At 39.8% G+C, this 25,391-nt stretch overlaps 2 protein-coding genes across 3 annotated transcripts in view; one reads left to right on the top strand and one right to left on the bottom strand.

Annotated features, from left to right (window-relative positions):
- The window catches only part of Hnrnpu (heterogeneous nuclear ribonucleoprotein U (scaffold attachment factor A)), a 21,286-nt gene extending 1,238 nt beyond the window's left edge, over positions 1-20,048 (top strand). The window contains exons 2-16 of one of the 2 annotated variants that reach the window (XM_005374785.2): positions 568-679; positions 768-841; positions 2,734-2,873; positions 3,395-3,494; positions 3,888-4,000; positions 4,339-4,602; positions 4,860-4,979; positions 5,504-5,632; positions 5,725-5,893; positions 6,353-6,607; positions 6,786-6,970; positions 7,344-7,415; positions 7,836-14,768; positions 16,061-16,162; positions 17,995-20,048. In XM_005374785.2, coding sequence (XP_005374842.1) covers positions 568-679; positions 768-841; positions 2,734-2,873; positions 3,395-3,494; positions 3,888-4,000; positions 4,339-4,602; positions 4,860-4,979; positions 5,504-5,632; positions 5,725-5,893; positions 6,353-6,607; positions 6,786-6,970; positions 7,344-7,415; positions 7,836-7,889 — 1,787 coding nt within the window. In that variant the 3' untranslated portion in view covers positions 7,890-14,768; positions 16,061-16,162; positions 17,995-20,048. Of the gene's footprint in view, positions 1-567; positions 680-767; positions 842-2,733; positions 2,874-3,394; positions 3,495-3,887; positions 4,001-4,338; positions 4,603-4,859; positions 4,980-5,503; positions 5,633-5,724; positions 5,894-6,352; positions 6,608-6,785; positions 6,971-7,343; positions 7,416-7,835; positions 14,769-16,060; positions 16,163-17,994 lie in introns of those variants that run through there. The other variant, XM_005374787.2, reaches the window with a different exon arrangement.
- The window catches only part of LOC102016346 (cytochrome c oxidase protein 20 homolog), a gene marked incomplete in the record, with an annotated part of 8,414 nt that continues 700 nt past the window's right edge, over positions 17,678-25,391 (bottom strand). Inside the window, 3 exon segments of the mRNA XM_013520397.1 lie at positions 17,678-17,944; positions 18,485-18,548; positions 18,679-18,793. Coding sequence (XP_013375851.1) covers positions 17,812-17,944; positions 18,485-18,548; positions 18,679-18,793 — 312 coding nt within the window.

Here is a 25,391-nt window from a genome sequence, read left to right as displayed (position 1 = left end):
CTCGGGGGGGAGGGGAGGGGAGGGGAGAAGCCCGAGGTCCCGGGGCGGGCGCGCTTTGGCGGCTCCTCGCCGCGGTATTGTGCAAGGAGCGCAGGGGCTCGGCGTGACGTCACTTCCGGCGGGCGGCGCTGGCGCGGAGAGCGGCGGAAGATCAGTACAATGCGGCGGCGGCGGCGCGCGGCCGGTGGGGGAGGGGAGCGGGGGAGGCGGCCCCTCCCCCGCGCGCGGGCCGGCGTGCACGTGGGCCGCGGCCGGCCGCGCTCTTTTTCTTGGGCTTTCTCGAACCATCCGCGGCCTGGCGGAGTGAGCGGCCTATCTTTAGACTGCGTCACTAGCTCCAGCACTCGTCTGCTCTGATTGTTCTTTGAAATCACGTATAGTTCGTCGATTGAAAAATCAGTACAGAAGCACTTGCAGGGTACACTTAGGTTTTTTTCCGTTTTGAGACAGAAAAGGTGCTCTTCGGGTTTCTTTTTTTTTTTTTTTTTTGTCCTCGCCGTCTTGACTTCTCGGATGTCTGCGCTAGATTCGCGGCTTGGCTTCTTAAAGGGCTATTGTGTGTTGTAGGAGATGGCAAAACAGAGCAGAAAGGCGGAGATAAAAAGAGAGGGGTTAAAAGACCTCGCGAAGATCATGGCCGAGGATACTTTGAGTACATCGAGGAAAACAAGTACAGCAGGTACAGGATGCCAGCCTAGTTGCGCCTGTCACCCACTCCTCGCGGGTCGGGGAAAGAGCTGGTGTCAGGAGACGTTTCTGTCTTTCAGAGCCAAATCTCCTCAGCCACCTGTTGAAGAAGAAGATGAGCACTTCGATGACACAGTGGTTTGTCTTGATACTTGTAAGTGAAGCCGATTCTCCCCTCCTTACAAACGCAGCGGTTTTTATGGTTCCACATTGTTAGAGAACAGTACATTCAACTAATGGGGAAAACGTAGGGTAGCCTTTAACGAGGCAGGAAAACGATGACTTACGTTCAGATTCCAGTAGTAGTTTAATATTTGGTATGGTTTCAGTTATGATGATAATCTCACAGGCTCTGGCAATTTGATATTTTTGTGACTTGAGAATTCTTATTGTTAGGGATGTAAACTTAATGCCTTTGTTTGACTGTAGCTAACGGAAACTTGTAAAACTACGTGTCTTGTCCTTATAATAAGGCTTCTGCAGTAGTCATTACATTTCTTGTGGAATTAAGTATTAAGTGAGCTGTTTGCGCTAAATATTTACCAATATTTTCTCCCATTAGCACACAAGTATATTCCCTATTCTGAAAGATTGTAATAATATTTTATCAATAACTGCTCTTCTGTTCTCAATTCCAGTTCAGTAGCTGCTGCTTTAACATAAGTTGATTTCTTCCAAAGACCTGGGGCAGCAGCAGTGGGCTATCACTGGGCCACTAGCTTTCTTCAGCAGCGAATGGTATCAATGGCAGCGCTGTAAATACTACTACTTTACCCAGTTGGGTTGCAATTATGAGGAAGTATTGCAAACCTCCTAATAGGCCTTGGCTGTCAGATTTGTGTTTTTTAAACATAAAAAGTTACATTGGTTTAGTATTTGAATGGAACGCAAAACTTTTCAGTGTAATGAGTAGAGCAGTGTAGAAAAAAGTGCTTGAAGATTAAGGTAAGGTGTCAACTTGTTCTGTTAGAAGGAGTTGAAGCTTAGAGCCTTACATTTCCTTGTGCAAAGTGCTTTCATTCACATCTATAAAACATGGAAAAGTAGTTCAAGAGTTTTAGGTTAAATTCAGTTGATTAAGTATGAAACTGCTAGGTATTGGCAGCATGATGAAGGAAGCAGTGACTCTCGAGGTTAATATTGCCACTGTTAAATCAGTTTTTAGTACAAATCTGCTAGGAATACCAATGTTAAGTGCAGTAGTGGGTTTAAAGAAATGGTTAAGTTGAAAATTCTGTCAGTGTTTGAGAACTTCAAGAGCAAAGCTTATTTGAGAATTCTAAGTTTATATTTGATTTTTCACTAATACAAAGTAAACCGCATTCTAACGATTTAGAATTTAGCTGTTTACTAAGTTAAGAACGCTTGAGAAGGTGTATGTTAATCAGCTAGTGACCTAAAGGTAGCTAAAAATGCTTTGGATTTGGATAATCCAGGAAGAAGTTAATCCTTAATTGATAAAACCGGCAAGCTTGTGGAAGGGGAACCTAAAGTGCCATAGTAGTAACAGTTCTGGACAGCTAGGTTTGTAGGTTGAGACTGCTGTATTCACAAGTTTTAGAAAAAAATTGAGGACCCAGAACTTTGGTATTAAGTTACAGAGTGCAGGATTAACAACAGCTCATGCTCCTATTTTAAAACGATTTGGTCATGGCCGCCTCCCTTCAGTCTTATTGTGGCACTGGTAAATTCTACCTGGTTCTGGCATGCTTCACTTTGATTTCCTGCTATCCTCTACTGCTTGCCTCTAAACCAAGGTAAAGAGCAGAGCAGGTATGTATTAATGTCCCATTGTCTTGATTATTTTACATGCTTAAGACACATGTATTTTGGTGTTTAATTTAATAGGCAGTTTTACTCTTCCTATGTAATTGAGCAAGAAGTGGCTTGGTGTGGGAGTGGGGATTAAAGGAAAAATTGGAAAAGCATGATCTTAACACTGTTCTATGCAGCATAAAAAATACATGTGAAAATTTAATAAGCAAGTTTTATCTACGTAGCATAATACGTTGGATGTCAAAAGAATAATATGGTATTTGATTACAGATAATTGTGATCTACATTTTAAAATATCAAGAGATCGCCTCAGTGCTTCTTCCCTTACTATGGAGAGCTTTGCTTTTCTTTGGGCTGGAGGAAGGGCCTCTTATGGTGTGTCAAAAGGCAAAGTCTGTTTTGAGATGAAGGTAAATGCAGTTTTGTGATTTTTTTTTTTTTTTTTTTTTTTTGAGACCCTTTTTCATTTGAAGTTTTAGAAAGGCTTAAAACATTTTTTAACAGTTAAGTTTGTAAAATCAGAACTTGCTGTACAGAGCCAGCCCATTTTGTATTTAGAGTACTCCTTTTTTATAGTAGTTGCTAAGAAAGGCCAAGGGTTTTTGGCTTTTTTTTTTTTTCCTCTTAAGAAAAGCTTGTAAGTTTGGTTTTGTCAGAAAAGAGCATGTAATGTATACTTTGAGTATAAGGTGCAAATTTAACTTGAATTTAAAGTGTTTAAGTCTTAAAGCTTCATGTTTGAGTTCTAAGTGCTTCCATTAGTCTGACAGTCTTGTAAATGATGGGGGTGGCACTTGGAAAGATTAGATGTAGACTTCTCCTGTATTAATAGCAAGGCAAGCATTAGGACAAGGCCCAGTAAGACAAGCCAGAGTTGAAGGGTTTACCTTCCTTGATTTACAATTTAATTGTTGAATGATTTGAATTTCAGGTTACAGAGAAGATCCCAGTAAGGCATTTATATACAAAAGATATTGATATACATGAAGTTCGGATTGGATGGTCACTAACCACAAGTGGAATGTTGCTTGGTAAAGTTTCCAGTTGATTCCTGTGGACTCAGAAATGTTACAGAGAGCATTTTAAGCCTTAACCAATTTCTAAGCTAGTTTTAGTGCTTTGCAGATGAGTAAAAGCTATGTAATAGGCACATGCTAAGTTTTAGTTTCTGTCCCACTGTGCTCTCTGAAGTTACAAAACAGTTGAAATCGTCTTCTAGCAACATGTAGTATGTTTGCTATAGCTTTGTATGTTTTATCCCGCACAGCTTTCACCAATTCTATGTCTGATAGGGGTAGTAAGTCAAAGATAATTACATTATACACACTGCTTCTCTTGTGCCCCATATTTGAAATAGTAACAGTCAAATAGGTGAGTCTTCTGAGTGTTTTAAGACATTGACTTCATAAAAGTTATTTTTTTAGGTGAAGAAGAATTTTCTTATGGATATTCTCTAAAAGGAATAAAAACATGCAACTGTGAGACAGAAGATTATGGAGAAAAGTTTGATGAAAATGATGTGATTACTTGTTTTGCTGTAAGTTACACCTGAGAATCTGTATAAATGACAAGTTATTAGCTACATTGAGGAATGTTTTTAAAGCACTATTAGTGTAGATAACAGGCCCTAGCTTTGGATTACAGACTATGTTAGGTGAACTGGGAACATCACAGATTGTTTTGAGGAAGAAATCACTAACGCATTTTGACTAAAAATTATTAAATGTAAAGTTGAAATACTCCCATTTTTTAGGGCAGTGTGCTGATTCTGGATACCTGTCTTTCGTTATTACCACCACCAGGTTTTTAGCATTTGACAAATACATACGCTGTAAGATAAGCTTACTTTTAATTTTTTTTTTCCTTACTTAACAGAACTTTGAAAGTGATGAAGTAGAACTTTCCTATGCTAAGAATGGACAAGATCTTGGTGTTGCCTTCAAAATTAGCAAGGAAGTTCTTGCTGGGCGACCACTCTTCCCACATGTTCTCTGCCACAACTGTGCAGTTGAATTTAATTTTGGTCAGAAGGAAAAGCCATATTTTCCAATACCTGAAGACTATACTTTTATTCAAAATGTCCCCTTAGAGGATCGAGTAAGAGGACCAAAGGGGCCTGAAGAGAAGAAAGATTGTGAAGTAAGTTACATTTTTTTTTTTTTCCTTGAAAAGTGTGAAGCATTTGAAGATGGCTTTTGGTAGAAATAACATTTAGAAATGCTAAGTGATTTTTTTTTTTTAATTATCTCTTCCCCTTGTGGTTGTGTGTAGCTTCCTACAAATTCCAGTCATGTGTGGTCTGCTAATTTGGATTTTTAAACTAGCTTCTCGTTAAGGTTAAAAATGTTCAAAGAATATTAGGTGGTCTCTAAATTGTGAAATATTTCCTACTGTAGGTTGTGATGATGATTGGCTTGCCAGGAGCTGGAAAAACTACTTGGGTTACTAAACATGCAGCTGAAAATCCTGGTAAATACAACATTCTTGGAACAAATACCATTATGGACAAAATGATGGTAAGTAAAATATGATTTGATGTAGACCAGAAGGGAAAGGAGGATGTAGCTCAGGGATAGGACTGGTTAGCATGTTTGAGACTTTGGGTTCAGGCTCCAGCCCTGCCAAAACAAAAGATGAGGAGGAAGTATTGTAGATAATATCTTTGCCTTGTTGTCTTTTCTGTTTTGATATCTGGCATTGGAATAAGAGCAAAACTACTGTACATTGGATAAAGTAAACTCTGTAGGCGAATAGTCTTCTGGATATAGTGAAGAACCATCCAGAAGTGAAAAATTAAATACTTTTTGAATAGCATATTGTTACATGGTAAAGAGATACTGGCTAACCTCAAATTCGGGATTCTCCAGCCCCAGTCTTGAATGCTGGGAATTACAGGTGTGTGCCAACACACCTGGCTAGAGTTATTTGGTAGCAGTACGGAAAAAGACATAAAATGTCACACCTTTTCTATGAAGATAGCAAGTATTAAATGTGTAATTTAAGTCTTCAAAAGTTTAAGAATTTAAACTTTTAAAAATAGGTGGCAGGTTTTAAGAAGCAAATGGCAGATACTGGAAAGCTGAACACACTGTTGCAGCGAGCTCCACAGTGTCTTGGAAAGTTCATTGAGATTGCTGCCCGCAAGAAGCGGAATTTCATTCTGGATCAGGTAAGCTCTTACCGTTTTGAAACTGAACAGTGTGAACTGATGTGGTATAGGAGAAATGTTTACAATTACAAACTTTTAATTTTTTTCCCAAGACAAATGTGTCTGCTGCTGCCCAGAGAAGAAAAATGTGCCTGTTTGCAGGCTTCCAGCGAAAAGCTGTTGTAGTTTGCCCAAAAGATGAAGACTATAAACAGAGAACACAGAAGAAAGCAGAAGTAGAGGGAAAAGACCTGCCAGAGCATGCAGTCCTCAAAATGAAAGGCATGAAATTTATTTTCATTACCTTTTAAGTCTTTTCCTGTGACCTTTTTTTTTTTTTTTTTTTGAGACAGGGTTTTACTCTGCTGTTCAGACTGGTCTTGAACTCACTTTGTCACCCAGGCTGGCCTTGAACACTCAGTGGTCCTTCTGCCTCAGCCTCCCAAGTGCTGGGATTACGGGTGCACGCCCAGCCTTCCTGTGATTTATATTCTAAAAACTAACAGTTTTACTAGTAAGACTGGACTATTTGAGGAGTTATATTAACTCTTGGTACATGTGAATGAATGTGTTTGGCTCATTCTGGTTTTTTTGTTTTTTTTAAGGAAAACGTCATTAAAAACCTTTAGGTATTACAGTAGTCTGTTTAAAGGAACTGGAGCCATTTTCAGGAATTAGGAGTTTTAAGATTGTAGATACTTTAGGAAGTGCCGAAGTTAAGTTTGACTTTATTCCCTGCAGGAAACTTTACCCTGCCAGAGGTGGCTGAATGCTTTGATGAAATAACCTATGTTGAACTTCAGAAAGAAGAAGCCCAGAAACTTCTGGAGCAATATAAGGAAGAAAGCAAAAAGGCACTTCCACCAGAAAAGAAACAGAACACTGGCTCAAAGAAGAGCAATAAAAATAAGAGTGGCAAAAACCAGTTTAACAGAGGTGGTGGCCATAGAGGACGTGGAGGATTCAATATGCGTGGTGGAAACTTCAGAGGGGGAGGCAAGTTTTAAGATCTTAAATTCTAAACATAACCTGGGTGTGTATGAATGGTTAAAATTAAACATTAATTTTGTTGTCATTTTGCAATTAAAAAGAAGATTGGGCATGGCCGTGGAAAGAACCCAATATTATGTAAGTAGGTACAATACAATTAAACTGAATATTCCTTGTTTTTCAGCTCCTGGGAACCGTGGTGGTTATAATAGAAGGGGCAATATGCCTCAGAGAGGTGGCGGCGGTGGTGGAAGTGGTGGAATTGGTTATCCATACCCTCGTGGCCCTGTTTTTCCTGGCCGAGGCGGCTATTCAAACAGAGGGAACTACAACAGAGGTGGAATGCCTAACAGAGGGAACTATAACCAGGTAATGAGGCAAGGTGTCTGGAAGGACTAATAATGACCCATGTAATTTAGTCTGGAAGGTGGTATGCTTATGTTGTAGAATCTCAGTGAACTAAAGAGTGTGTGCGTTGACAAACAAAAGTTAAACCTAGTAATAGCAAAATGAGTCCATTTGCTTTTCAGGTGTTCTAACTAGCAACCATTAAAGCTGGATTTGTAATGTAAAAAAATTGAAATAACTGAGAAACTACCAGAAAATGCCTAGGGTTTCTGCCCCACGCCCCCACCAAGTGTGGTATCTAATACCTGTTACCGCCTCTCTCCCATTGTATCTCTACAAGCATGATAAACTCGGGGGTTCAGAGTTCCTAAAAGACTTTTTTCCTTTTTCATAGAACTTCAGAGGACGAGGAAACAATCGTGGCTACAAAAATCAATCTCAGGGCTACAACCAGTGGCAGCAGGGTGTAAGTAATTTCTCATGTGATTATGTACATTAATTATAAAGTCTTGAAAAAGACCTTGTCCAGAGATTGAAGTGTATAAATGTTAAGAGAGCAAGGTGTGGATTGTGTTTTATCTGTAGCCATAAATAGGTTGGAGGTGTTCTAACTTAAGATTTTCATAATAAAGTAATGTGTAATACATCTTGTTCTTTTTACTGCTAGCTTTAATTGTGTAAACTAACCAAGTTGAATTTCCTTTTGTAATGTGTATTGATAAATATTGGGCTATTAAAATAATCTGGTTTGATAGAAATCAGAGGTATGACAAGTATAAATTTATTTGCAGCAGTTACTGTGAATTAGATTCATTGTCATTTCCTAAAAGCAGTTTGAGTGGCTTATTGATGTTTTTTTCTTTAAAAAAAAAATTTTCTCTTACAGCAATTCTGGGGTCAGAAGCCATGGAGTCAGCATTATCACCAAGGATATTATTGAATACCCAAATAAAACGAACTGATACATATTTCTCCAAAACCTTCACAAGAAGTCGACTGTTTTCTTTAGTAGGCTAACTTTTTAAACATTCCACAAGAGGAAGTGCCTGCGGGTTCCTTTTTTAGAAGCTTTGTGGGTTGATTTTTTTTTTTCTTTTCTTTTTTGTACATTTTTAATTGCAGTTTTAAAGTGAATCGTAAGAGAACCTCAGCATTGTGCACGATAAGAGAATGTGTCAGTATTTCAGGGTTCTACATTTTATCTGTAAAATGTGACTTTTTTTTTTATCACAACAAAAGTAAAATGTTGCTTTGTACCTGGTGTCTTTTATTAAGAATTTACTCCCCCCATTTCTCACAGAGAATAACAGTCGGGAGTCATTGTCACAATATAATAGAAATGTTAGCAACCAGATTCATGGAAGGACTAACTGGTCCTCATGAATTGCATAAGACTCTGTACTGCTCATATTACACTCCATCCTCTCTGTAGCTTTTTTGGGGTAGTAGTGGAGGGGGTAAGCTAAGTAGTAATCTCCGACAAAATCTGGGAAGGTTCCTTCTGTGTGAAAAACAATAGAATTGGCATAATTGGTAACGAAGATAAAACTTGGAACTGAAATGGAGAAGATGGAGTGTATGTAGAAGGGCTGTTAAAAATGTAAAACTTGGTTGCATTATTTGTGGAGGCTCATACTTGTGAAGGTTAAATACCATAATTTTTCCATTTGTTCTGCATTTTGATTCTGAAAAGAAAGCTGGCTTTGCCCATTTCTTATTAAAAAAACTTGTTGTAAATCCAGTTGTCTAATGGGATCTATATGAAGTTAGCTATGTCTGTATGCCCTTCTCCCACAAAATACTGTATAACTAGTGTGCTTGTAGTAGTTAACTCCACCATCTTTGTAAGCTAATGAAATTGTGAGTCACCCATTTATATCTTAATTTTTAATCATGTCAGTTCTTGAATGGGTATCTCCTTAGCCTGCTGATTTCCTTTTTCTTTCTAAAGAAAGTGGGTGGAGAAATTAATTTAGACGTTTGTTTGCAATAAAAAGAATTCATTTTACTCTTGTTTTGGGATTCTCGCCATCAAGGTTCAAAATCCCTTTATACAACTCCCAAGAGGAGAAATTTTAAGTGTGTGCTTTCTGGACAGCTTATTCTTTATTCTGTACTTAGAACATTTAGGTTTTAAAAACTTAAATGTGTATTGACAGTTGATTTTATACTTAAGTTGAATTCTTCCCTTCCCCTCCCCCCCAGACGGCTTTTAACATTTAATTGAGGGGAAAAGGTATACTGGCTGGGAGAAGTTAACACTCACTGTATTATCTTTACAAAATGCTGACAGCTGTCCTCAACTGATAATTTTATATACATATATATGATACATGAAACTCTGGGAACAGATGCTTTTAGAAGCCATCATTCAAGCCAGTCATTGATTTCACTACTACACAACACTGCTAACTTAACTGTAGCTATGTGATAACATTAGATCCCCTATTGTAATTATATTGGGTTTGCACAGAACACTTAATCTTCTCAAGGATCCTCACTGAAGTGAGGAATCAGGAGTCAAACTGTAGAACTAAAATTTGACTTCAGTCTAGTATTTTGTTTTCAGGTTGCTTCTGGTAAGTTCAGGTTTGCTGTGTGATTGTTCAGAATTTTGTCTTAGCCATTGAAAATCAGATACTTAACTTGAGTTCATACTCATAGGAATTTTCTTACAAGCTGAGTTGAGTTGTAGGTGATGGTGTAGGTAGGTGATGTAGGTCTAGTTGACATTGAAACAAAGGCTAATTACCCTGAAAATTAACCATACAAGGTAGCGTCCATAGGTTTTTGTCTTTAGCAGTTAACTTGGTAGCAACCACTGGCATGAATTACTTTTGAGTGTACATTAGGATTTTGTATACCTGCTCATCTTAATCAGCATGTAGGTGTTACACAGTTTCCATTTGTGCCTTATAAAAACCTTGGGTACACCTTCCAGCTCAGATTTGCTTAATAAATTCGTATCCACAATTGCAACAGAAAAATAATGGTCAAATACTACTAGTTAGGTCAACATTCCTAGATTACCCAAACATTTGTGGAGATGGGGTGATGATAGAATAGATAAAAGCTCCCTGGACATTTTACAATTAAAAGCAGTCTCATGATGAGTGCTGTCTGCGCTTGTGAAAGAAATAACCTTAGGAAGTTCTTAAATTCAGAAAAGTGGCTGGACATGGTAGCATATGCCTGTAATCCCAGTACTTGGGAAGCAGAGGCAGAAAGCTCCCCACGAGTTGGAGGCCAACCTAGGCTACATAGTGAGTTCAAGGCTAACCTGAACTACCATAGTAAGAACCTGTTTTACCCCACAAAACAGAACTAAACAAGCTAAATAGCAAGCAAAGATAAATTCTAGAAAAGCTAAGTTTTGGCAGAATGTTTACGGAGAGTTGGTTTCTTTGTGCCTGTCACCCCTCACCCCTGTGGAAAACATTCAGAAGCACATTTAGTTCGAACTGATCGTAGAGAAAAAAACTGCTTTGAGTTCAAAGTGGGTTCATGCTAAACCCTTAAATGGGGTAGGAGACTGGGGGTATGGCTCAGTGATAACAGCACTTGACTAGCATGTTCAACTCGGGAATACAAATAGCTGAATAGGGAAGAAGACACTACTAAAAGATAGGATAACTACAAATACTGTAAAATTTATTGCTGGCCTTCGGCTCTGAATTGTAAGAACAGAAGTCATCAGCTTATGGTCATTCATAATACACAGCAGAATGAAGCTTGAGGCAGTTTGATCGAGTTGAGTTAAACCAAACAAAAAGAAGCAGTCTTAATTTTCTTAGAATGATTCTGGGAAACACAGCTAATGGTAGTTTGAATTATTTTTCACCTGGGAATTTTACACTCATGAACAGATGCTGCTCCGTATTTAAAATGTCCTGAGTTACGGAATTGACATTTTTATATGAACTTGTTCACTAACAAATGGCCTTTTTATTGTAGAATGTCTGCAATGTGTTCCACTGCACAAAAAAATAGTATTAATAGTTTTTTAGGTAACAACATACATGCAGATAATAAAGACCGAGTTCAGATCTATGAGAATGTATTTGATTAAGAAGTAGATATCCCATGAATTCTACACATAACTAAAAAAAATTTTTTAAGAGTGACTTGCATGAGAATGTAATGTCTACCACCTCCACCATATGAAGATGAGTTTCCCCTAGTAAATAGTGAACCCAGTACTTTATCCAAAGCCCTTTTTTCCCTAAAATTCTTAAAATTTAAACTTAGGATTTGATAGTTACAAATCTTGTGTCAGTTGCCTAAACTTGATGAAAACAAATTGCAATACTTTTTATGTGGAGAATTTTTGTTCCTTGGATGCTTTTCAGCTTGGAAGTTTTAGTTTTTGGCCATAGCTGCTATTCCTTGTTAAAATACAGTGATGGTACATCTAGCCAGTTCGTTGCTTTTGGGGTTTTAGTCATCCTGCTTTTTGTTTAGTAGTACCACAAGTGCATGTTCGTAAGACAAAAGTACTTTGTCTAGCAACTCATAGAGTGGACCTATGTGTCTTATTAACCCTCAGTTTTTATTTTTGAAAATGTGCCGATTGAAGTAGTACGCATTTTTTTTTTTTTTTTTAAGTGCATTTGGGTAGGAAAGCATTGAAAAGTAGGGATGTCCAAGTACTTGTGTATGCTAGTTTATTTGGTGTTAACACCTAGGATGGTATCAAATCTGCAAAGCAATAGGACCTCAGAGCTTAATGGGAAGTAGCTTAAAAAGACTGTACTTAACGCTTTCCTATCCTTGCCAGTTGACCAAAAATACAGGTGATTGAATAGTTGCCCTTGCACTTCATTTGTATAGTATAGTAGGTTGGGAATTGATGGAGGGGTTACATTCATGAAGTTAACGTAGGATTCAGACAACATAACACCAGATATTTTGTGGAGTCACTTGTGATTGCAACCCAATGTTGGTAGGCCAGTTTATTAGAATCTAGATGAACTTGTAGGACACCTATCACTATGCCATTAGGATAGAAGACTTAAGACACTTAATTTGTAGCCATCTTATTTGCCTAAGAGTGTAAGCCCAGAAAATTTGTTAATCCATTTTCATGCCAAGATTCACGCTTATACCTGCATCTTGACAACACAGGGTTTTGCTTTGAAACAGCTGAATCTGGGTGTGAGAAAATTCTGTACAGTAGTTGAAAGTGATGAGGATAATTAATGACAGTCTGGACTAGTAGTACAAGTCTAGGAACAAGTGTTAGAGAAAGATGTAGTTCTTTGCACCATTAGTCATTGCTTGCCAATGCATAATCAACTCATGGAGGTGTTCAGTTTGATAATGAGTAATACTGGAAGTTCTTCATGGATCGCAGACTGGAGCTGGCATAGTACAGTATCTGTTGACAAATACTGAACTATTCGTAGCGTATTCTTTCCTGCTTTATCCTTCGATAGGCCCACTCCATGATATTAGACACGGTAGAATGCATTGTACTTGGTAAGCACTTAAAACCTTACTACACTAATACCAGTCAAAAATCGTAAGTTGCCAGAACAAAGAGATGACCAATAGTGTCTAGCTTATGTGCTATAAATACTGCAAAAGCATAGACAAGATAAAATTATTAAGTGATTACAGTTTATTTGACAACTAACATTCGAGCTATTAAGGGAGAGTTTATGGACAAGTACAAGAACAAAAGTTTCCAGTGTACTTTTTTTTCTTTGAAAAGTAATAAAGCAAAAAATATGCTGATTTAAATTTCATCTCCTTTTCCTTAGTCTGTCCATGTGAATGTGCTGTGTGGAAGAGTAAAAGGGCCCAACTAAATGTGTTCCAGTGATTCTAATAGGTATTCCAAATTAATTGTATATTTAACAGTTGTTATGTTAGGGTTCTAGGATCACTGTCGATAAAATTTATTTTTAAAGATGGGAAAAATTGGTAAGCAGATGGACAGATTCTCAGTAAGAGAAAAACAAGTTTTCTGATTGTTCCTTTGCTTGCATACCTGCACCGAGTATTGGTGTCCTCTCTACAGTTGGATGACCTTCCATATAACTTTGTATAAATACTATGCTCCCTGACATTAGAGATGAAATAAAAACTTTTTGAGTTCTAATGTAAAACAATGAGTAGAATAACTTTGTCTTTGTTTCCCCAAAATCTTCTCTGGATTTATACGTAAACTGCTATAGAATATCTGGAAAACAGATTGAGCTCCTTTTGGGTAATGAAGCATAAAGTAAATTCTAGCATTAAAAGTATAAAGTCAGTTGGGAAGTAAAGTCTGACAGACTGACAGGTGGGAAGATTGTGGTGTAGCTCTGATGATGCCAGTCCAGAGCATGTAATCTGTAAATCTGACTTTGATACTTAGGAAATTAATTTTTCCTACTACCTGTTCCAGAATAATGTTTTTAGATCAAAATGAGAGGACTTGGGTGCAGGTGTAATAACTGTAGGTATCAACATTTAACTCTGCGTTATAGCCTCTGAAGGCAACCCTCATGGCTTCTAAAGAGCGGGCAGCTCAAGGTTTCATAACCATTTCTGTTCATTAGGAAAAAACATGAAACTAGAAAAACAAAGTTTCAAAAGTAAGCATTGAATTTATGTGGTAAAGCATACCTTTTCACTTGTCTTCATGGTATAGTGGAAGAACCATTTCTATGGAAACTCATCTTTTATAAAAGGTGTATATACAGAGATTATTTTGATACCAACTAAGGGCTTGCCCTTTGATGGGTGGTTTACGGGACATTAACTGCTAGAAAAAATGTGGAAGAGTTACCACTCATTGACTTGCTCTGTACATTGAAAGATCTTTTAAGACTGGAGTCTTAAAAAAGCATCTGTTACAGTAATCAGTGGTAGTCTTAAGGTGAAAATAATGTAATGGCATCCTTAGTGAATAAAATGGTTGAAAAGCACTCAAATATTTGCAACATAGCAGTAGTGCTCATATTACGAACTTAAAGTGCAATACTTTGAAGAATATATTCATAATAAAATTTTTTCTTATCCCAGCTGTTTCCCTTTAAAAAAGTTTAAGTTCTTACTGTATAAAATAAGCTGTGTGGAAATACCAGTATTTGGGTAGTGATAATGGCATATTGACCTGATTTGATACTTACTAGACTATTTTAAGATGCTTCCAAAGTATTTTATTCTAGAGAACTGCTACAAATAAGAATTACAGCAATCGTTTTGATTTTTGTACTTTGCTCATTAAGGTCTGCTTACCCAAAGAATAGTATATATTTTAACATGACTTTTAAAGGGGTGGCTTGACCCCGTCACAGATTTTTATCTAGGAATAGGAGGATTCAAACCCTGTTTGATCCCTAACTCTTTGCTGAAAGTGCATAAACAGGAATCCTGAATTTATTATATAGACCTCCTCGCATTATATAATCGAAGCAAAGGGAAACCAGCGATGGAGTTAGAGGTACGTAGACTAAAGAGATGCTTGCAAATCAAATAATGGTTCTAGTGGAGTCAAGAACTCTTGTTGCCAAACTCAGTCAATATAAATCACAAATCAGAGAAGAGCTGCTAATTTAAATTCCCGGAGGCCCTTTACTGAGGTGGAAAAGCAAGTAGTCAAGAAAAGAGGAGGGGTGAGGGAAGGGGAAATTGCTTAAAGTGCTAGGAAGATTAATAAGAGTAGGTATTGTAGAAAAGCTACCAGAAGTTTTCAAAACTAATAACTACAATTCTATTTTGATCAGCTATTTAGCTGGTACCTACTGCTATATCACCTAGTGTGAGATTTCGGAATTAATGGAACAATGAAGGAAGCAGTGTGCTGGAGGCTGCCAAGGGAATATGGAAGGTATGTTACTTTTTAGAGTTTAAAATTTGCAGTGCAAATTGGCAACATTGGATCCTGTATATTAGCATTAATAATTCAATATAATGTTCATTGACTTTTTTTTTTGTCTTTTTTGAGACGGGCTGGCTTTGCCGTTCAGGCTGGCCTTGAGCTCACTTTGTAGCCCAGGCTGGTCTCTCACAATGATCCCCCATCCTCAGCCTCCCAAGTGCTGGGATTATAGGCCTGTGTCATGTCTGGGTAGATCCCAGTACACTGGGAGGTTAAAGTAGGATTTTTAATTCAAGTCCAGCATGGTGAGAAATGAGACCCTGTCTAAAGAAAAGGTGTTGGGGTTGGGGTGTGGCTCAGTGCCAAGGCCTGGGTTCAATCCCCAGCTCAGGGTACAGGGAAAAAGGGCTACTACAATGTAGCATATACTACTTGGCCACCGAAAGAGCCGGCTGATGTTATGAGAGAAAGCACAAGACTGAGAAGCTTAAAGGAAAAGTGAAAATGTAGTTACTAGAAGTTATTTATTTATTTATTTGTTTAGTCTTTTTGAGACAGGGTCTCACTATGCGGTTCAGGCCATCCTTGAGCCCACTTTGTAGCCCAGGCTGGTCTCGAACTCCCAACAATCCTCCTGCCTCAAACTCCCGAGTGCAGGGATTACAGGCGTGGGCCACCACGTTTGGCAAAACTTAATCAGTTTTTTTTTTTTACCGGTACCGGGAATTGAACTGACAACCTCATGCTTGCCAGGCAGGCGCTGTGCCACTGAGCTAACTCCCCAACCCCGCCCCCCCGAAGTTAATAAGCAGAAGAATGGAAGTTTATGGAGCTAGATGAGGAAAGGCACTCCAAGCAGAATGAGGCATTTGAGTGGAGTCATGAATTCTGATGAAAAGGTCATGAGCTGGGGGGGGTTGGTCATGAGCTGGGGGGGTTGGCAAAACCTCCCTTAGCTGAGATTTGCAGTTGAGTGGCAGGGTGGAAATACAGGAAAGTAGCAATGAGAAGCATCAGGACCATTTGGGAACATGAGGATGTTCAGGAGGAATGAGTGTGTATATACAATGATGTGTATGTAATGACATTTTTAAAGCAATGCAGCTGGGCGTGGTGGCGCACGCCTGTAATCCCAGCACTAGGGAGGCTGAGGCAGGAGGATCGTTGCAAGTTTGAGGCCAGCCTGGGCTACGAAGTGAGCTTAAGGCCAGCCTGAACTGCATAGCGAGACCCTGTCTCCCCACCCCCCCCAAAAAAGTAATGCAATTAAATTAAGTACATTGTAACTTTGTTCTGCCCAGGTCTTCAGTTTGTGCAGTCATTCTGCTGTGAAAGTGAACTAAGCTTGTGAAATGATGAAGGCATTGGAAATTATACCAGCCGAGTGGTTTCTCTTACTCAGGGTAAGATGGAATTGTGGTATGTTAAGAGCTAGAACACGCTTTGGATTACTCCAGTTGCCTGGAGGTTACACGTTATATGTTAGTAAACTGAGTCTTAAGTGTCCCGTATGCCTAGCTTATTAAAATGTCAAGATTGAGTAGTAGTGCTTATTTCTTCCCCATCAAGCAGTGCTACCTCTTAAGAGCTTCCATGTTGAGACAGGATCTTGCTATGTAGTGCAGGCTGGCCCTAAACTCACTGTGTAGCCAGGCTGTCTGGGAACTTGCAGTAATCCTGTCTCAGCCTCTAAAGCGCTGGGATTACAGGTGTGCACCACGATGCCTGGCAAACCTTCCCGTTTTTAATCATGACCAATTTGAATAACATAGGCTATATTACATGTTGGTCTGTGCCAGTAAGAGCTGGCAGATCTTATAATTACTTTCTTTTACAATAAATCAGTGTTCAAGTCCTCCCTTTGGTGGCTGCCAAATCAGAATCAGTACAACTTTTGTTAGAATATGTGTTTGGCAACATTCACTGATAGTTGTGGCATTTGGTAAGCCACATGGCCTCTGTACCCTAACCCTCCGTGACAGTCACAAAATGTCCTCTAGTGTGACTAAGCCCCTCTTCGAGAAAGGATACAAAACAAAGTAATTGCAGTCTGTTCCTTACTGTGAAACACCAAATCGATCAGACCAGTGGCTGAGTGCTCTTGTCCTATTCTCGGCATATTAAGCATCTTCTTTAATACTTTAGATTTCTTGAGGTCTGTATGTCGCCCAGGCTACCCGTGAATTCCAGGACCCAGGAGGTCAATCGATCCTCTTGCTTTAGCCTTAGCTGGGACTATAGATGCATGGCACAGATTTTCTTAAAAAGTAGTGTTTACTAAAACCACAACAGAAAGGAAGATTGCTTCTGGATGAGTTAATATTGGGGATTTGGTTGATGTTGGTGCCTTTATTTAAAAAGTTTTATAAGTGTCTTACTTATAGTAAGGTAATAAAATATGCATAGTTCTGACCAAACATTTTCATACCAAAATACACATTTATACTGTATGTACTGTAACTAAACTCATTAAAATCCTACATTAAAAAGCATTCAGGGCAACTAAAAATTTAAGGTGAATTTTTTTTTTGTTTTTAAGGCAAGTTTAAAAATACAGCTGGGCCAGGTGTGGTAGCTCACACGTATAATCCCAGCACCTGGGAGGCCTTGGGAGTTTGAGACCAGCCCAGGCTACAACGTGAGCTCAAGGCCAGCCTGAACTGCATAGTGAGACCCTGTCTCAAAAAAAAAGGCTGGGAAATAACTTCCTTGAAATCCAACATTAAACTCTTTGCTTAATACAAAGGAACTTTATCTCCAGTAGGCTTTATAATTCTGAATCACATTGTCAATAAATTGTATTAATACTTTAGGCACGCGTGGCAGATCTGCTGTATGTAACACAGCGCAACACTGAGCTGACAGTAAAGGGCCAGGATGAGTTGGCAAGTTTTCATACAAGTATGAAAAAGACAGACTGTGGCTTACACATACTTTATTTACTCATTGAGGGCTTTCGGATTGTATGTATAAAATACTCTGTGTAGTTGATCCCAACACTGCTCACACTGACTTCAAGGAGTTCTGTTTTGGTTTTCTGTGTTCAAGTTGCTCAGTTGCTGCTGTTGCTTTGTTTTCTTTCAGGATCAAGGTGGGTGCTTTCATATAAAATCTTATTTTTCATTCCTTCTCTGGCAATTCTTTGCTGGATTCTTTCCTTTGCATAATTATACCTGCAATGGAACCTTATAAAACAATATAAATTGTTAATGTATACTATTCTTTATAATCACAGAATTTTGAAATGCTTACAGATGAAGATGTGAAGACTAAAGTACAAATGGTCTAATGTAGAATGCTGTTTCAGTGTCAGTACCTATGAACAAATTATACCTATGTAAAATGAGGATTTCTGCCATTTAGCTATTTGAAATGCTGTAGAACTTACATATCTTGAGACCTATCCCGTAATTTACATTAATCATCAGCAGAACAAGCAGGGATGAAATGACTGGAAAAAGGTAAAAAATTGATATTGGAACATCTGTTGTCATTTACTGATTTGTTCAAGTAACTAACATAGTATATGGTATGTGGATATTTATGTAATATTTAAAGGCAAAGGCATTCCAGCACTATTGCTTGTAAGATGGATTTCCATTAAAAAGTCCTTAAGATTTTCAGAGGGTGAATCTCTCAATGAGATTTCTTTCAAAAGTACATAGGCTTTTGACTTAGGCAACCTACTGTGATCTTGGGTTTTCTGGCATAGATGGCAAACATACCAGCATCCTAAAGTCACTATGATAAATCCTCCTACGCCAACATCACACGATCTTCTAATTCTGCCTGTCAGAAATAAGGAATTAGAACCACCATAATTATTAAGAATATACTTAACATAAGATTGTTACTCCACTTAGAAAAATTTTTCCACAGAGAAAAAGGGTATTTTGCATAAAGAAATAAACATACTCACTAGTTAACAAAAAGTATCCAAGTCCAGCCACGACAGATCCTAGTGAACCATACAATACCGAATCCCGTGCACAGGGAATGTTTTCAACATCTAAAATTCCCAGGAGTTTAAAGGGCTAGATTAAAAAAAAAAAAAAAAACAATTTGAACAAGACTATTTTAGTTCAAGGTAATGTAGCAAAGATTACAGTGCTAACAGTTTCCTTTACTGTATTTTAAGGTAATAAACTAGAATATATGCCAGTCAACAACTCTGTGAATCAGTTAATACTGTGTTTGATAATTGTAATAATTAAATGTATACATTAGAAACCTTGAAAATTTGACCAGAAAGCCCTAAGCAGTAGTATAACTTTGCATTCTGACATAACTCATTAATCAGCTGATTTGGAAATGAACTTCTGGTGAATTTCTTTGGGAACTTTGTCTTTTTCACTGAAAGAAAAAAAATTCAGTGATTTGGGAAACATGAAAAGTTATTTGAGCCATGTTTGCTTGTAATAATTAAAGTGTTAATTTAAGTTTTCAGGTTTTGTTGGTGTTAGATAAATATGTCTTGGCAGCTGTAACATTTCATGTTAATATGAACATGGTAATGTATTTCTCTGGCCTCAGTTTCCCTGCCTGTCACATGAAGTTGCATCTCAATAACCAGATTGATAGTATGTGGAATCCACAGCTAGGACAATCCTGAGTGAATTTTTGCATCAGCTCTGCCACTACCTTATTATATCTCTGTGGCCTCAATCTAAAATGAAATGGATTAAATTTTTCCAAGTGCAAAATACCTCCGTACAGTTTTAATTGTATTTTACTGTCTTTTCCTTAGTATGTTCAACCAGATGTCTGTCAGTCTGATAGACATGTCTGTGACTGGCAGAAATTTGTTTTTTGAGACACAATCTTGGTAGGTAACGTAGCTTTGAACTCCCAGCAGTCACCCAATCTCAGCCTCTCCTGAGTTCTGGGATCACAGTTGTGCACCACTATGCAGGCTTGACTATGGGGTTTCTGTTACTAAAAAAAGCATAGAGGGCCTGGGTTGTGTCTCCATGGAAGACACTTCTCTTAGCTTGTGGAAGGCACTCTGTTGGATCCCCAGCACTGTTAAAAATAACTCAGAAAACTTAAATGATGACGCAAATATTTTCTAGAACTTCGTTAACTGTAAGTTTTCACCACTGCTTTAAAAAATGTGAGGCAGCTGGATGATTCTGTAGGGTGAAGAGATAACCTAGGAGGGAAAAGTACACAGAACAAAGGACAGTGAAAGACAAGTCAGAGTAAAGGCTGAAACATGAAGATAACTCCATTGTGTCTGACAAAGACAAAATGTGACTTGGTTCCTATTAAAGTAAGAATTACACACTCTTGCATTCTGTTTCATTTTTTTCCTGTTCCCCCTCTCCCCACATAAGACTGCATCACTAACCCACCACTTCCAAACTCAAAGCTCGGCAGTGCACTGCAGAGCTCCACATAAAAAGGCTGGGGGATTTTAAAAGCTGAATAATGTGGTCAGGGGTGGCTGTTCTGATAGGAATGCTGGGCTCTACTCCAGCCAGACCAGTGAACGTCCTTATCCTCAAAGCAGCCACTTCCCTACGAGCTGGATGCTGGGGTCTGGGAACATGATGATACTCAGGCACTAATTTCACCAGGTCTTAGACACTGAGCAGCTGTTACCATATATGGTATGATAAACAACTATAGAAGATGTGGCCACAGCACAGGAAGTACCACCCACCTCAGGAGTCCTGCGTTCCTTGATTCCCTTCTGTGATAAGAGATGTGTGGTTCCGGGATACACTGCATCCTGCAGACGTTCTTGGCACAATGTAAAATGCTACCAGTGCCACTTTATACCAAATGCAATTGAAATGGTACTAGAGTGAGCTAGCAGGTATGTGAGCACTTGGAAGTTTACAGTAGATCTGTAACAATCTTGGCTTGAAGATACCCCACATACAGTCCACAGCCCCACCCCAAACGAACCCACCTGGTCTAATACGTCAGGATCCTGTGGTTGAGAAATCTTACCTAGTGGAGCACGTAATTTCAGTCTCTATGATACCCCTGAGCAGACTTGGGGGTTTTTTGTAAAAGGCTGGAAGAACACTAGGAAGAGACTGACAACTGACACCAAATGCCTGTCATTTCCGCTATCAAAATGCACTATCCAACCTTTCAGTTAGCCCAAGTTTGTGGGAGGAGCATTTCCCAAAGGTCACACACCTAGTGAGAAAGATTCAATGCCCAAGTCTATCTGCAGTGGGCACTGAAATGTGGGAAGGATGTGATAGACTTAAAGCCACAACTCCCCTCAGGTAGATAGTGCTCCACCTCTTCCTAAAGGAAACAAGTGAACCAGCTTTCAGCATTTGCAGTGATTTAAAAACAACTGAAAAGGGTCAGGAAACAATTGCTTAAAATGCTCCACTCAACTGAAGTTCTCTTCATAAAACATGAATTAACACTTCTCCTGCATTCCTTTAAGGAGCTTTGCAAGTTTGTTGGAAATTTAACCCTTCAGAGGTAAACGGAATGGTAACTTAAATACAGGAAAACTACCAGCTCACTTTGCTGGAACTCAGAAAAGTTCAAGAATTTGCAAATCAAATTGGAGCCGTACCTCAATCTACTTGTATCAGTGCTCATATTCTTGTTTCAAAGAGCCATCTGAAGTATCTTACAGGTGGTCTTCCGCACATGTGCAGTGAGTCTCCTGCCTGTTCAGGGATTTGCTAGAGAGCCCTGGCCACCCATGCTGCCACCCTATTTTCCTGTGCTGCATTTATCCCTCCCCCAATTCTTTAACTCCCTTCAGGGAGGCAGTTATCCTCAGCGCTAGCTAACACTGCTGTGTAGTGGTCTAGGAGACACCCCACCCCCTTTGTAAAAGCCATCTTACTCTATCTCAGCATACACTGTTGCTATAATGCTTTGTTCAATCTTTTAGTTGCCTTAAAACGGCAATGTTTGGTGAGGCTGTCAACAGCCATTTGTGTTTTACTGCTGTCAGCTGCATACCTTGTATATTGTGCTCCCCCTTTTGTTCTTTGAGATAAGAGGACCACGCTGGCCTCTCACTTGTGGCAGTCCTGCCTCAGCTTCCTGGGCTGAAATTATAGGTGTGTGCCATGACCCCTGGCTGCTGCCCTTAACGTTCTCTGGAATGGAACCTTCCTAGGTGTATCAAGGGTTTCCATTAAATACCATTTATGGTGATGACTCCCGTTAGCAAATCAAAGCCTAATACCCTAATCCAGTGACTGCAATAGCGCTTTCAGTGCACAAGTGCCACAGGTTCGCAGCCACTGTCCTGATCCCCCAAATTTCAGTCTTTCATCTGTCTGCCTGTTGACACCTTTTGTTCACTTAACAGGAAACTTCTATAAGAATTACTTTTCACCCCTGAACCTAACCTTCCTCTTAATGGCATTTCAACTACTTTTCAGCCTAGGAAGATCCCAGTCATCCTTGATTCCTCTCACTACATCCATGCCCAGTGTATCGGCAGGTCTGGCACTGAACCGGAGCACTTTCTCAACTTGCTTGCTATTTCTACCAACCTGCCATCTGCCAAAGCTTCTCGACTACATTCTCCTGAGAACTGTGTTAGGGGACTGCCATGCTTTCCTTTGGCTGTGCGCAGGACACTGTGTTCCTTAACCACAGCTCTGCAGGCCCCCAGGATCAGGCTTCCACCTCCTGGTCTGCTCCTCGGCCTGGACTGAGTCAGGCCCACTGGCTACCTCATTCCTAACTTTGATGGTTCCTGCCCAGCAAAGTGGCTCTGCCCTGGATCTTCGCATGGCTGGCTCAGTGCATGGATTTCTTGCTGTACTTTTCCCCAAGAGAATTAAGGTCCATTAAGGAAGGATTTTGCTTATTGTCATTAAGCCTGTATACCTAGTACCTAGGCAGATGCTTACAGTTTTTTGAATTGAGTAAATTGATGAATTTGGAATTTGCTTTGTTTTTTTTTTTGTCTTTTTGAGACAGGGTCTTGTTACGCAGTTCAGGCTGGCCTTGAGCTCACTTTGTAGCCCAAGCTAGTCTCAAACTCACAATGAGTAATCCTGAGTGCTGGGATTACAGGCGTGCACCACCAGGCCTGGGCGAAATTTAGAATCTGCTGAATGTGAATTTATCTTTATATACCAGATTACTTCGAAATTTGTCAAAACAAGAATGAAGGCAGATGAGAGCCGGAGGTTTGAGATGGTTTCACTATGTAGCTCAGGTCTGAGTCTCCTGAGTGCTGGGATTAAGTGCACCACCCGGCCCAGCTCAAAGTTTTTAAGGGCTACTTGTGTCTGCTAACTCCTTTAAACTAACCTCCTACTGGAATGATCACTAACAAATCCTCTTGTAAAAGGTAACTCTGGCTTCCTTTTCTGACATTATCCTAGTCTGTTAATCAAACATAGTTTATGTTATATTATCCCTGATATGTAGTTTATGAGCAACTTGTTTGTAGGTCATTAAACAGTCCCTCCCCCAACCTACTAGTGCTGTTTCTAGGCTTATAGCCATCCTGTTTTCCGGTTTTTTTTTTTTCTCTCTCTCTCTCTGTGTGTGTGTGTGTGTGTGTGTGTGTGTGTGTGTGTGTCATTTTGGAGATAGGGTCTGGGTATGTAGTTCAAACTGGCCTTAAGGTCACCTTGTAGCCTGGGTTGGGCTCGAACTCCTAAGGATCCTCCTGCCTCAGCCTCCCAAGTGGCCATCCTGCTTTTCACTGACTACAATACTAAGTTTTGTTTGCTACTGATATATCAAACAGGTCTATATTGATTACTTTCTTCATTTTTATTTCTAGTGGATTAAGCCTCTTGGACAGTCACATAAAAGTCCAAGATCACATAGCCGGATCTAGGATTTAGTGTTCGTAGTTGTCATAAAACAGCACTTTTTTAAAAACACAAGTAGTTGGTATGTGAGAGAAAGAAAAAAAAAAAAACCACCAAAACCTGTTATGGCATTACAGAATAATTCTAGCCAACAGTTTTTTATGGTTAATATGAAGATCTGATATCCTGGCCAAATTTAGGAATCTCCAGAGAAGATCAAGAAGTGAGCAAAGGTTTAGAGCGTAGTAGACTACCCAAGGCCCTGACGGGAATGTGGAGCACATGGTGTATCTTCACTACCAGCTCAGGATTGGGCATGCTGTAACTAACCACTTGCTGAACACCAGTTACTCGCTCTGTATTGAGAGGGTGTATAAATTGGGTTCCTTTATAAGAAGCCCAGGGAAAAAGATCGACTATAAATTTACTACCTTCCAAGTGCGCTACAGTATCGATCAAGCCTGTACGAGATGCCCCGGAGATGAGGAAAGAAACCCCTCCTTCGGCTCTGGGAGTCAGTCACTCAAGGACCTTCCTTCTGGGGAGATCAGAGTGAGTTTGGTTTAACCACTACATCAATGGGAGGCCCAGGGATATAGCTCAGCGGGACAAGCGCCTGCCTGGCAAGCACAAGGTCCTGAATTCGATTCTTGGTACGAAAAAAGTAAGTTTCATCACCGGGCGTGGTGGCGCATGCCTGTAATCCCAGCACTCAGGAAGCTGAGGCAGGAGGATTGTTGCGAAATCGAGACCAGCCTGGGCTACAAAGTGAGTTCAAGGCCAGCCTGAACTGCGCAGCGAGACCTGTCTCAAAAAGGCCAAAACAAAAACAATGGGGTTTTGTTCCTTGAAAGAACAGGCCACTCCGACTGGATTTTTAAACGGTGAAAGCTGCCCAGTTCACAGGATGCAAAGTGCATTCTGACGATTGGGGAAGCCCAAGGCGAGAGAGCAAGACATGGCTAACAGCTGGGGCAGGCTGTTGGTTACGCACACTCCTACTTGGTCTAGACTCCAAGAACGTTTGTAAGAAATTCTTTCACCATTTCTTTTTTGCGCTACAGGAGATTAAACCTAGAGCCTTTGCAATAAATTACTGTATCTCCCAGCCATTTTTCTTTGTGTTTTTGAGGTAGGAACTGCACAAGCTGTTCTGGAACTTGGGATCCGCCTTTTCTTTTAAGATAAATAATTTTATGGGTATATTTTATTTTATTTTTTTGGTACTGGGAATCAAACTCAGGAACTCACGATTGCAAGGCAGGCGCTGTGTCGCTGTGTATCTCCCTGGCCCTAGGTATATTTTAGATGTACACAATAACGTTCATCATAGGGAATCTGGGGCTGTACATGACGTATCTTGATTCTTTTTTTTCCCATTCCCCTTCCCTCCGAACTTGGGATCCTCCTCCTGCCTCAGCCTCCTAGAGTGGTGGGATTACAAGGCGTGCGCCATCATACCCGGTTTCAGCATTTCATCTTATCTGCTCTGGACAAAAACTCCTCGGAATATAATAAAGCATTCATTCCCTGGTATCTACAGAATCCCCTTTGTTTAAATGTAGCGTACATCATTAAACACCGGGGAGCCGTCCTCGGAACCTTCCCTAGCAAAACGCAGTGCAGCGTCCTTGTCCGCAGACTTTGGTCACAGGATTCACCGCCGTGAGCTGTTTCATAACGACCTCAGCTAAGTCATTCATCGTGCGCCCCTCCCCCTCGTTCCCGACACTCTGTCCTGGTCACTTCTACACAGGTCGAGGGGAGGGCAGGACAAGGACTCCGAAGGGCGCTAATGGCTTCCAGCCCAGGGCGGCAGAGAAGCCAGACGCGCGCTGGGGTAGGAGCTCCGAGCCCGGGC

Source organism: Chinchilla lanigera, unplaced genomic scaffold, assembly GCF_000276665.1.
Source record: "Chinchilla lanigera isolate Chin_1 unplaced genomic scaffold, ChiLan1.0 scaffold00005, whole genome shotgun sequence".
NCBI classification, from domain to species: domain Eukaryota; kingdom Metazoa; phylum Chordata; class Mammalia; order Rodentia; family Chinchillidae; genus Chinchilla; species Chinchilla lanigera.
Note: the sequence above shows the minus strand (reverse complement) of the source record. Positions and strands in the feature narration are given on the sequence as shown.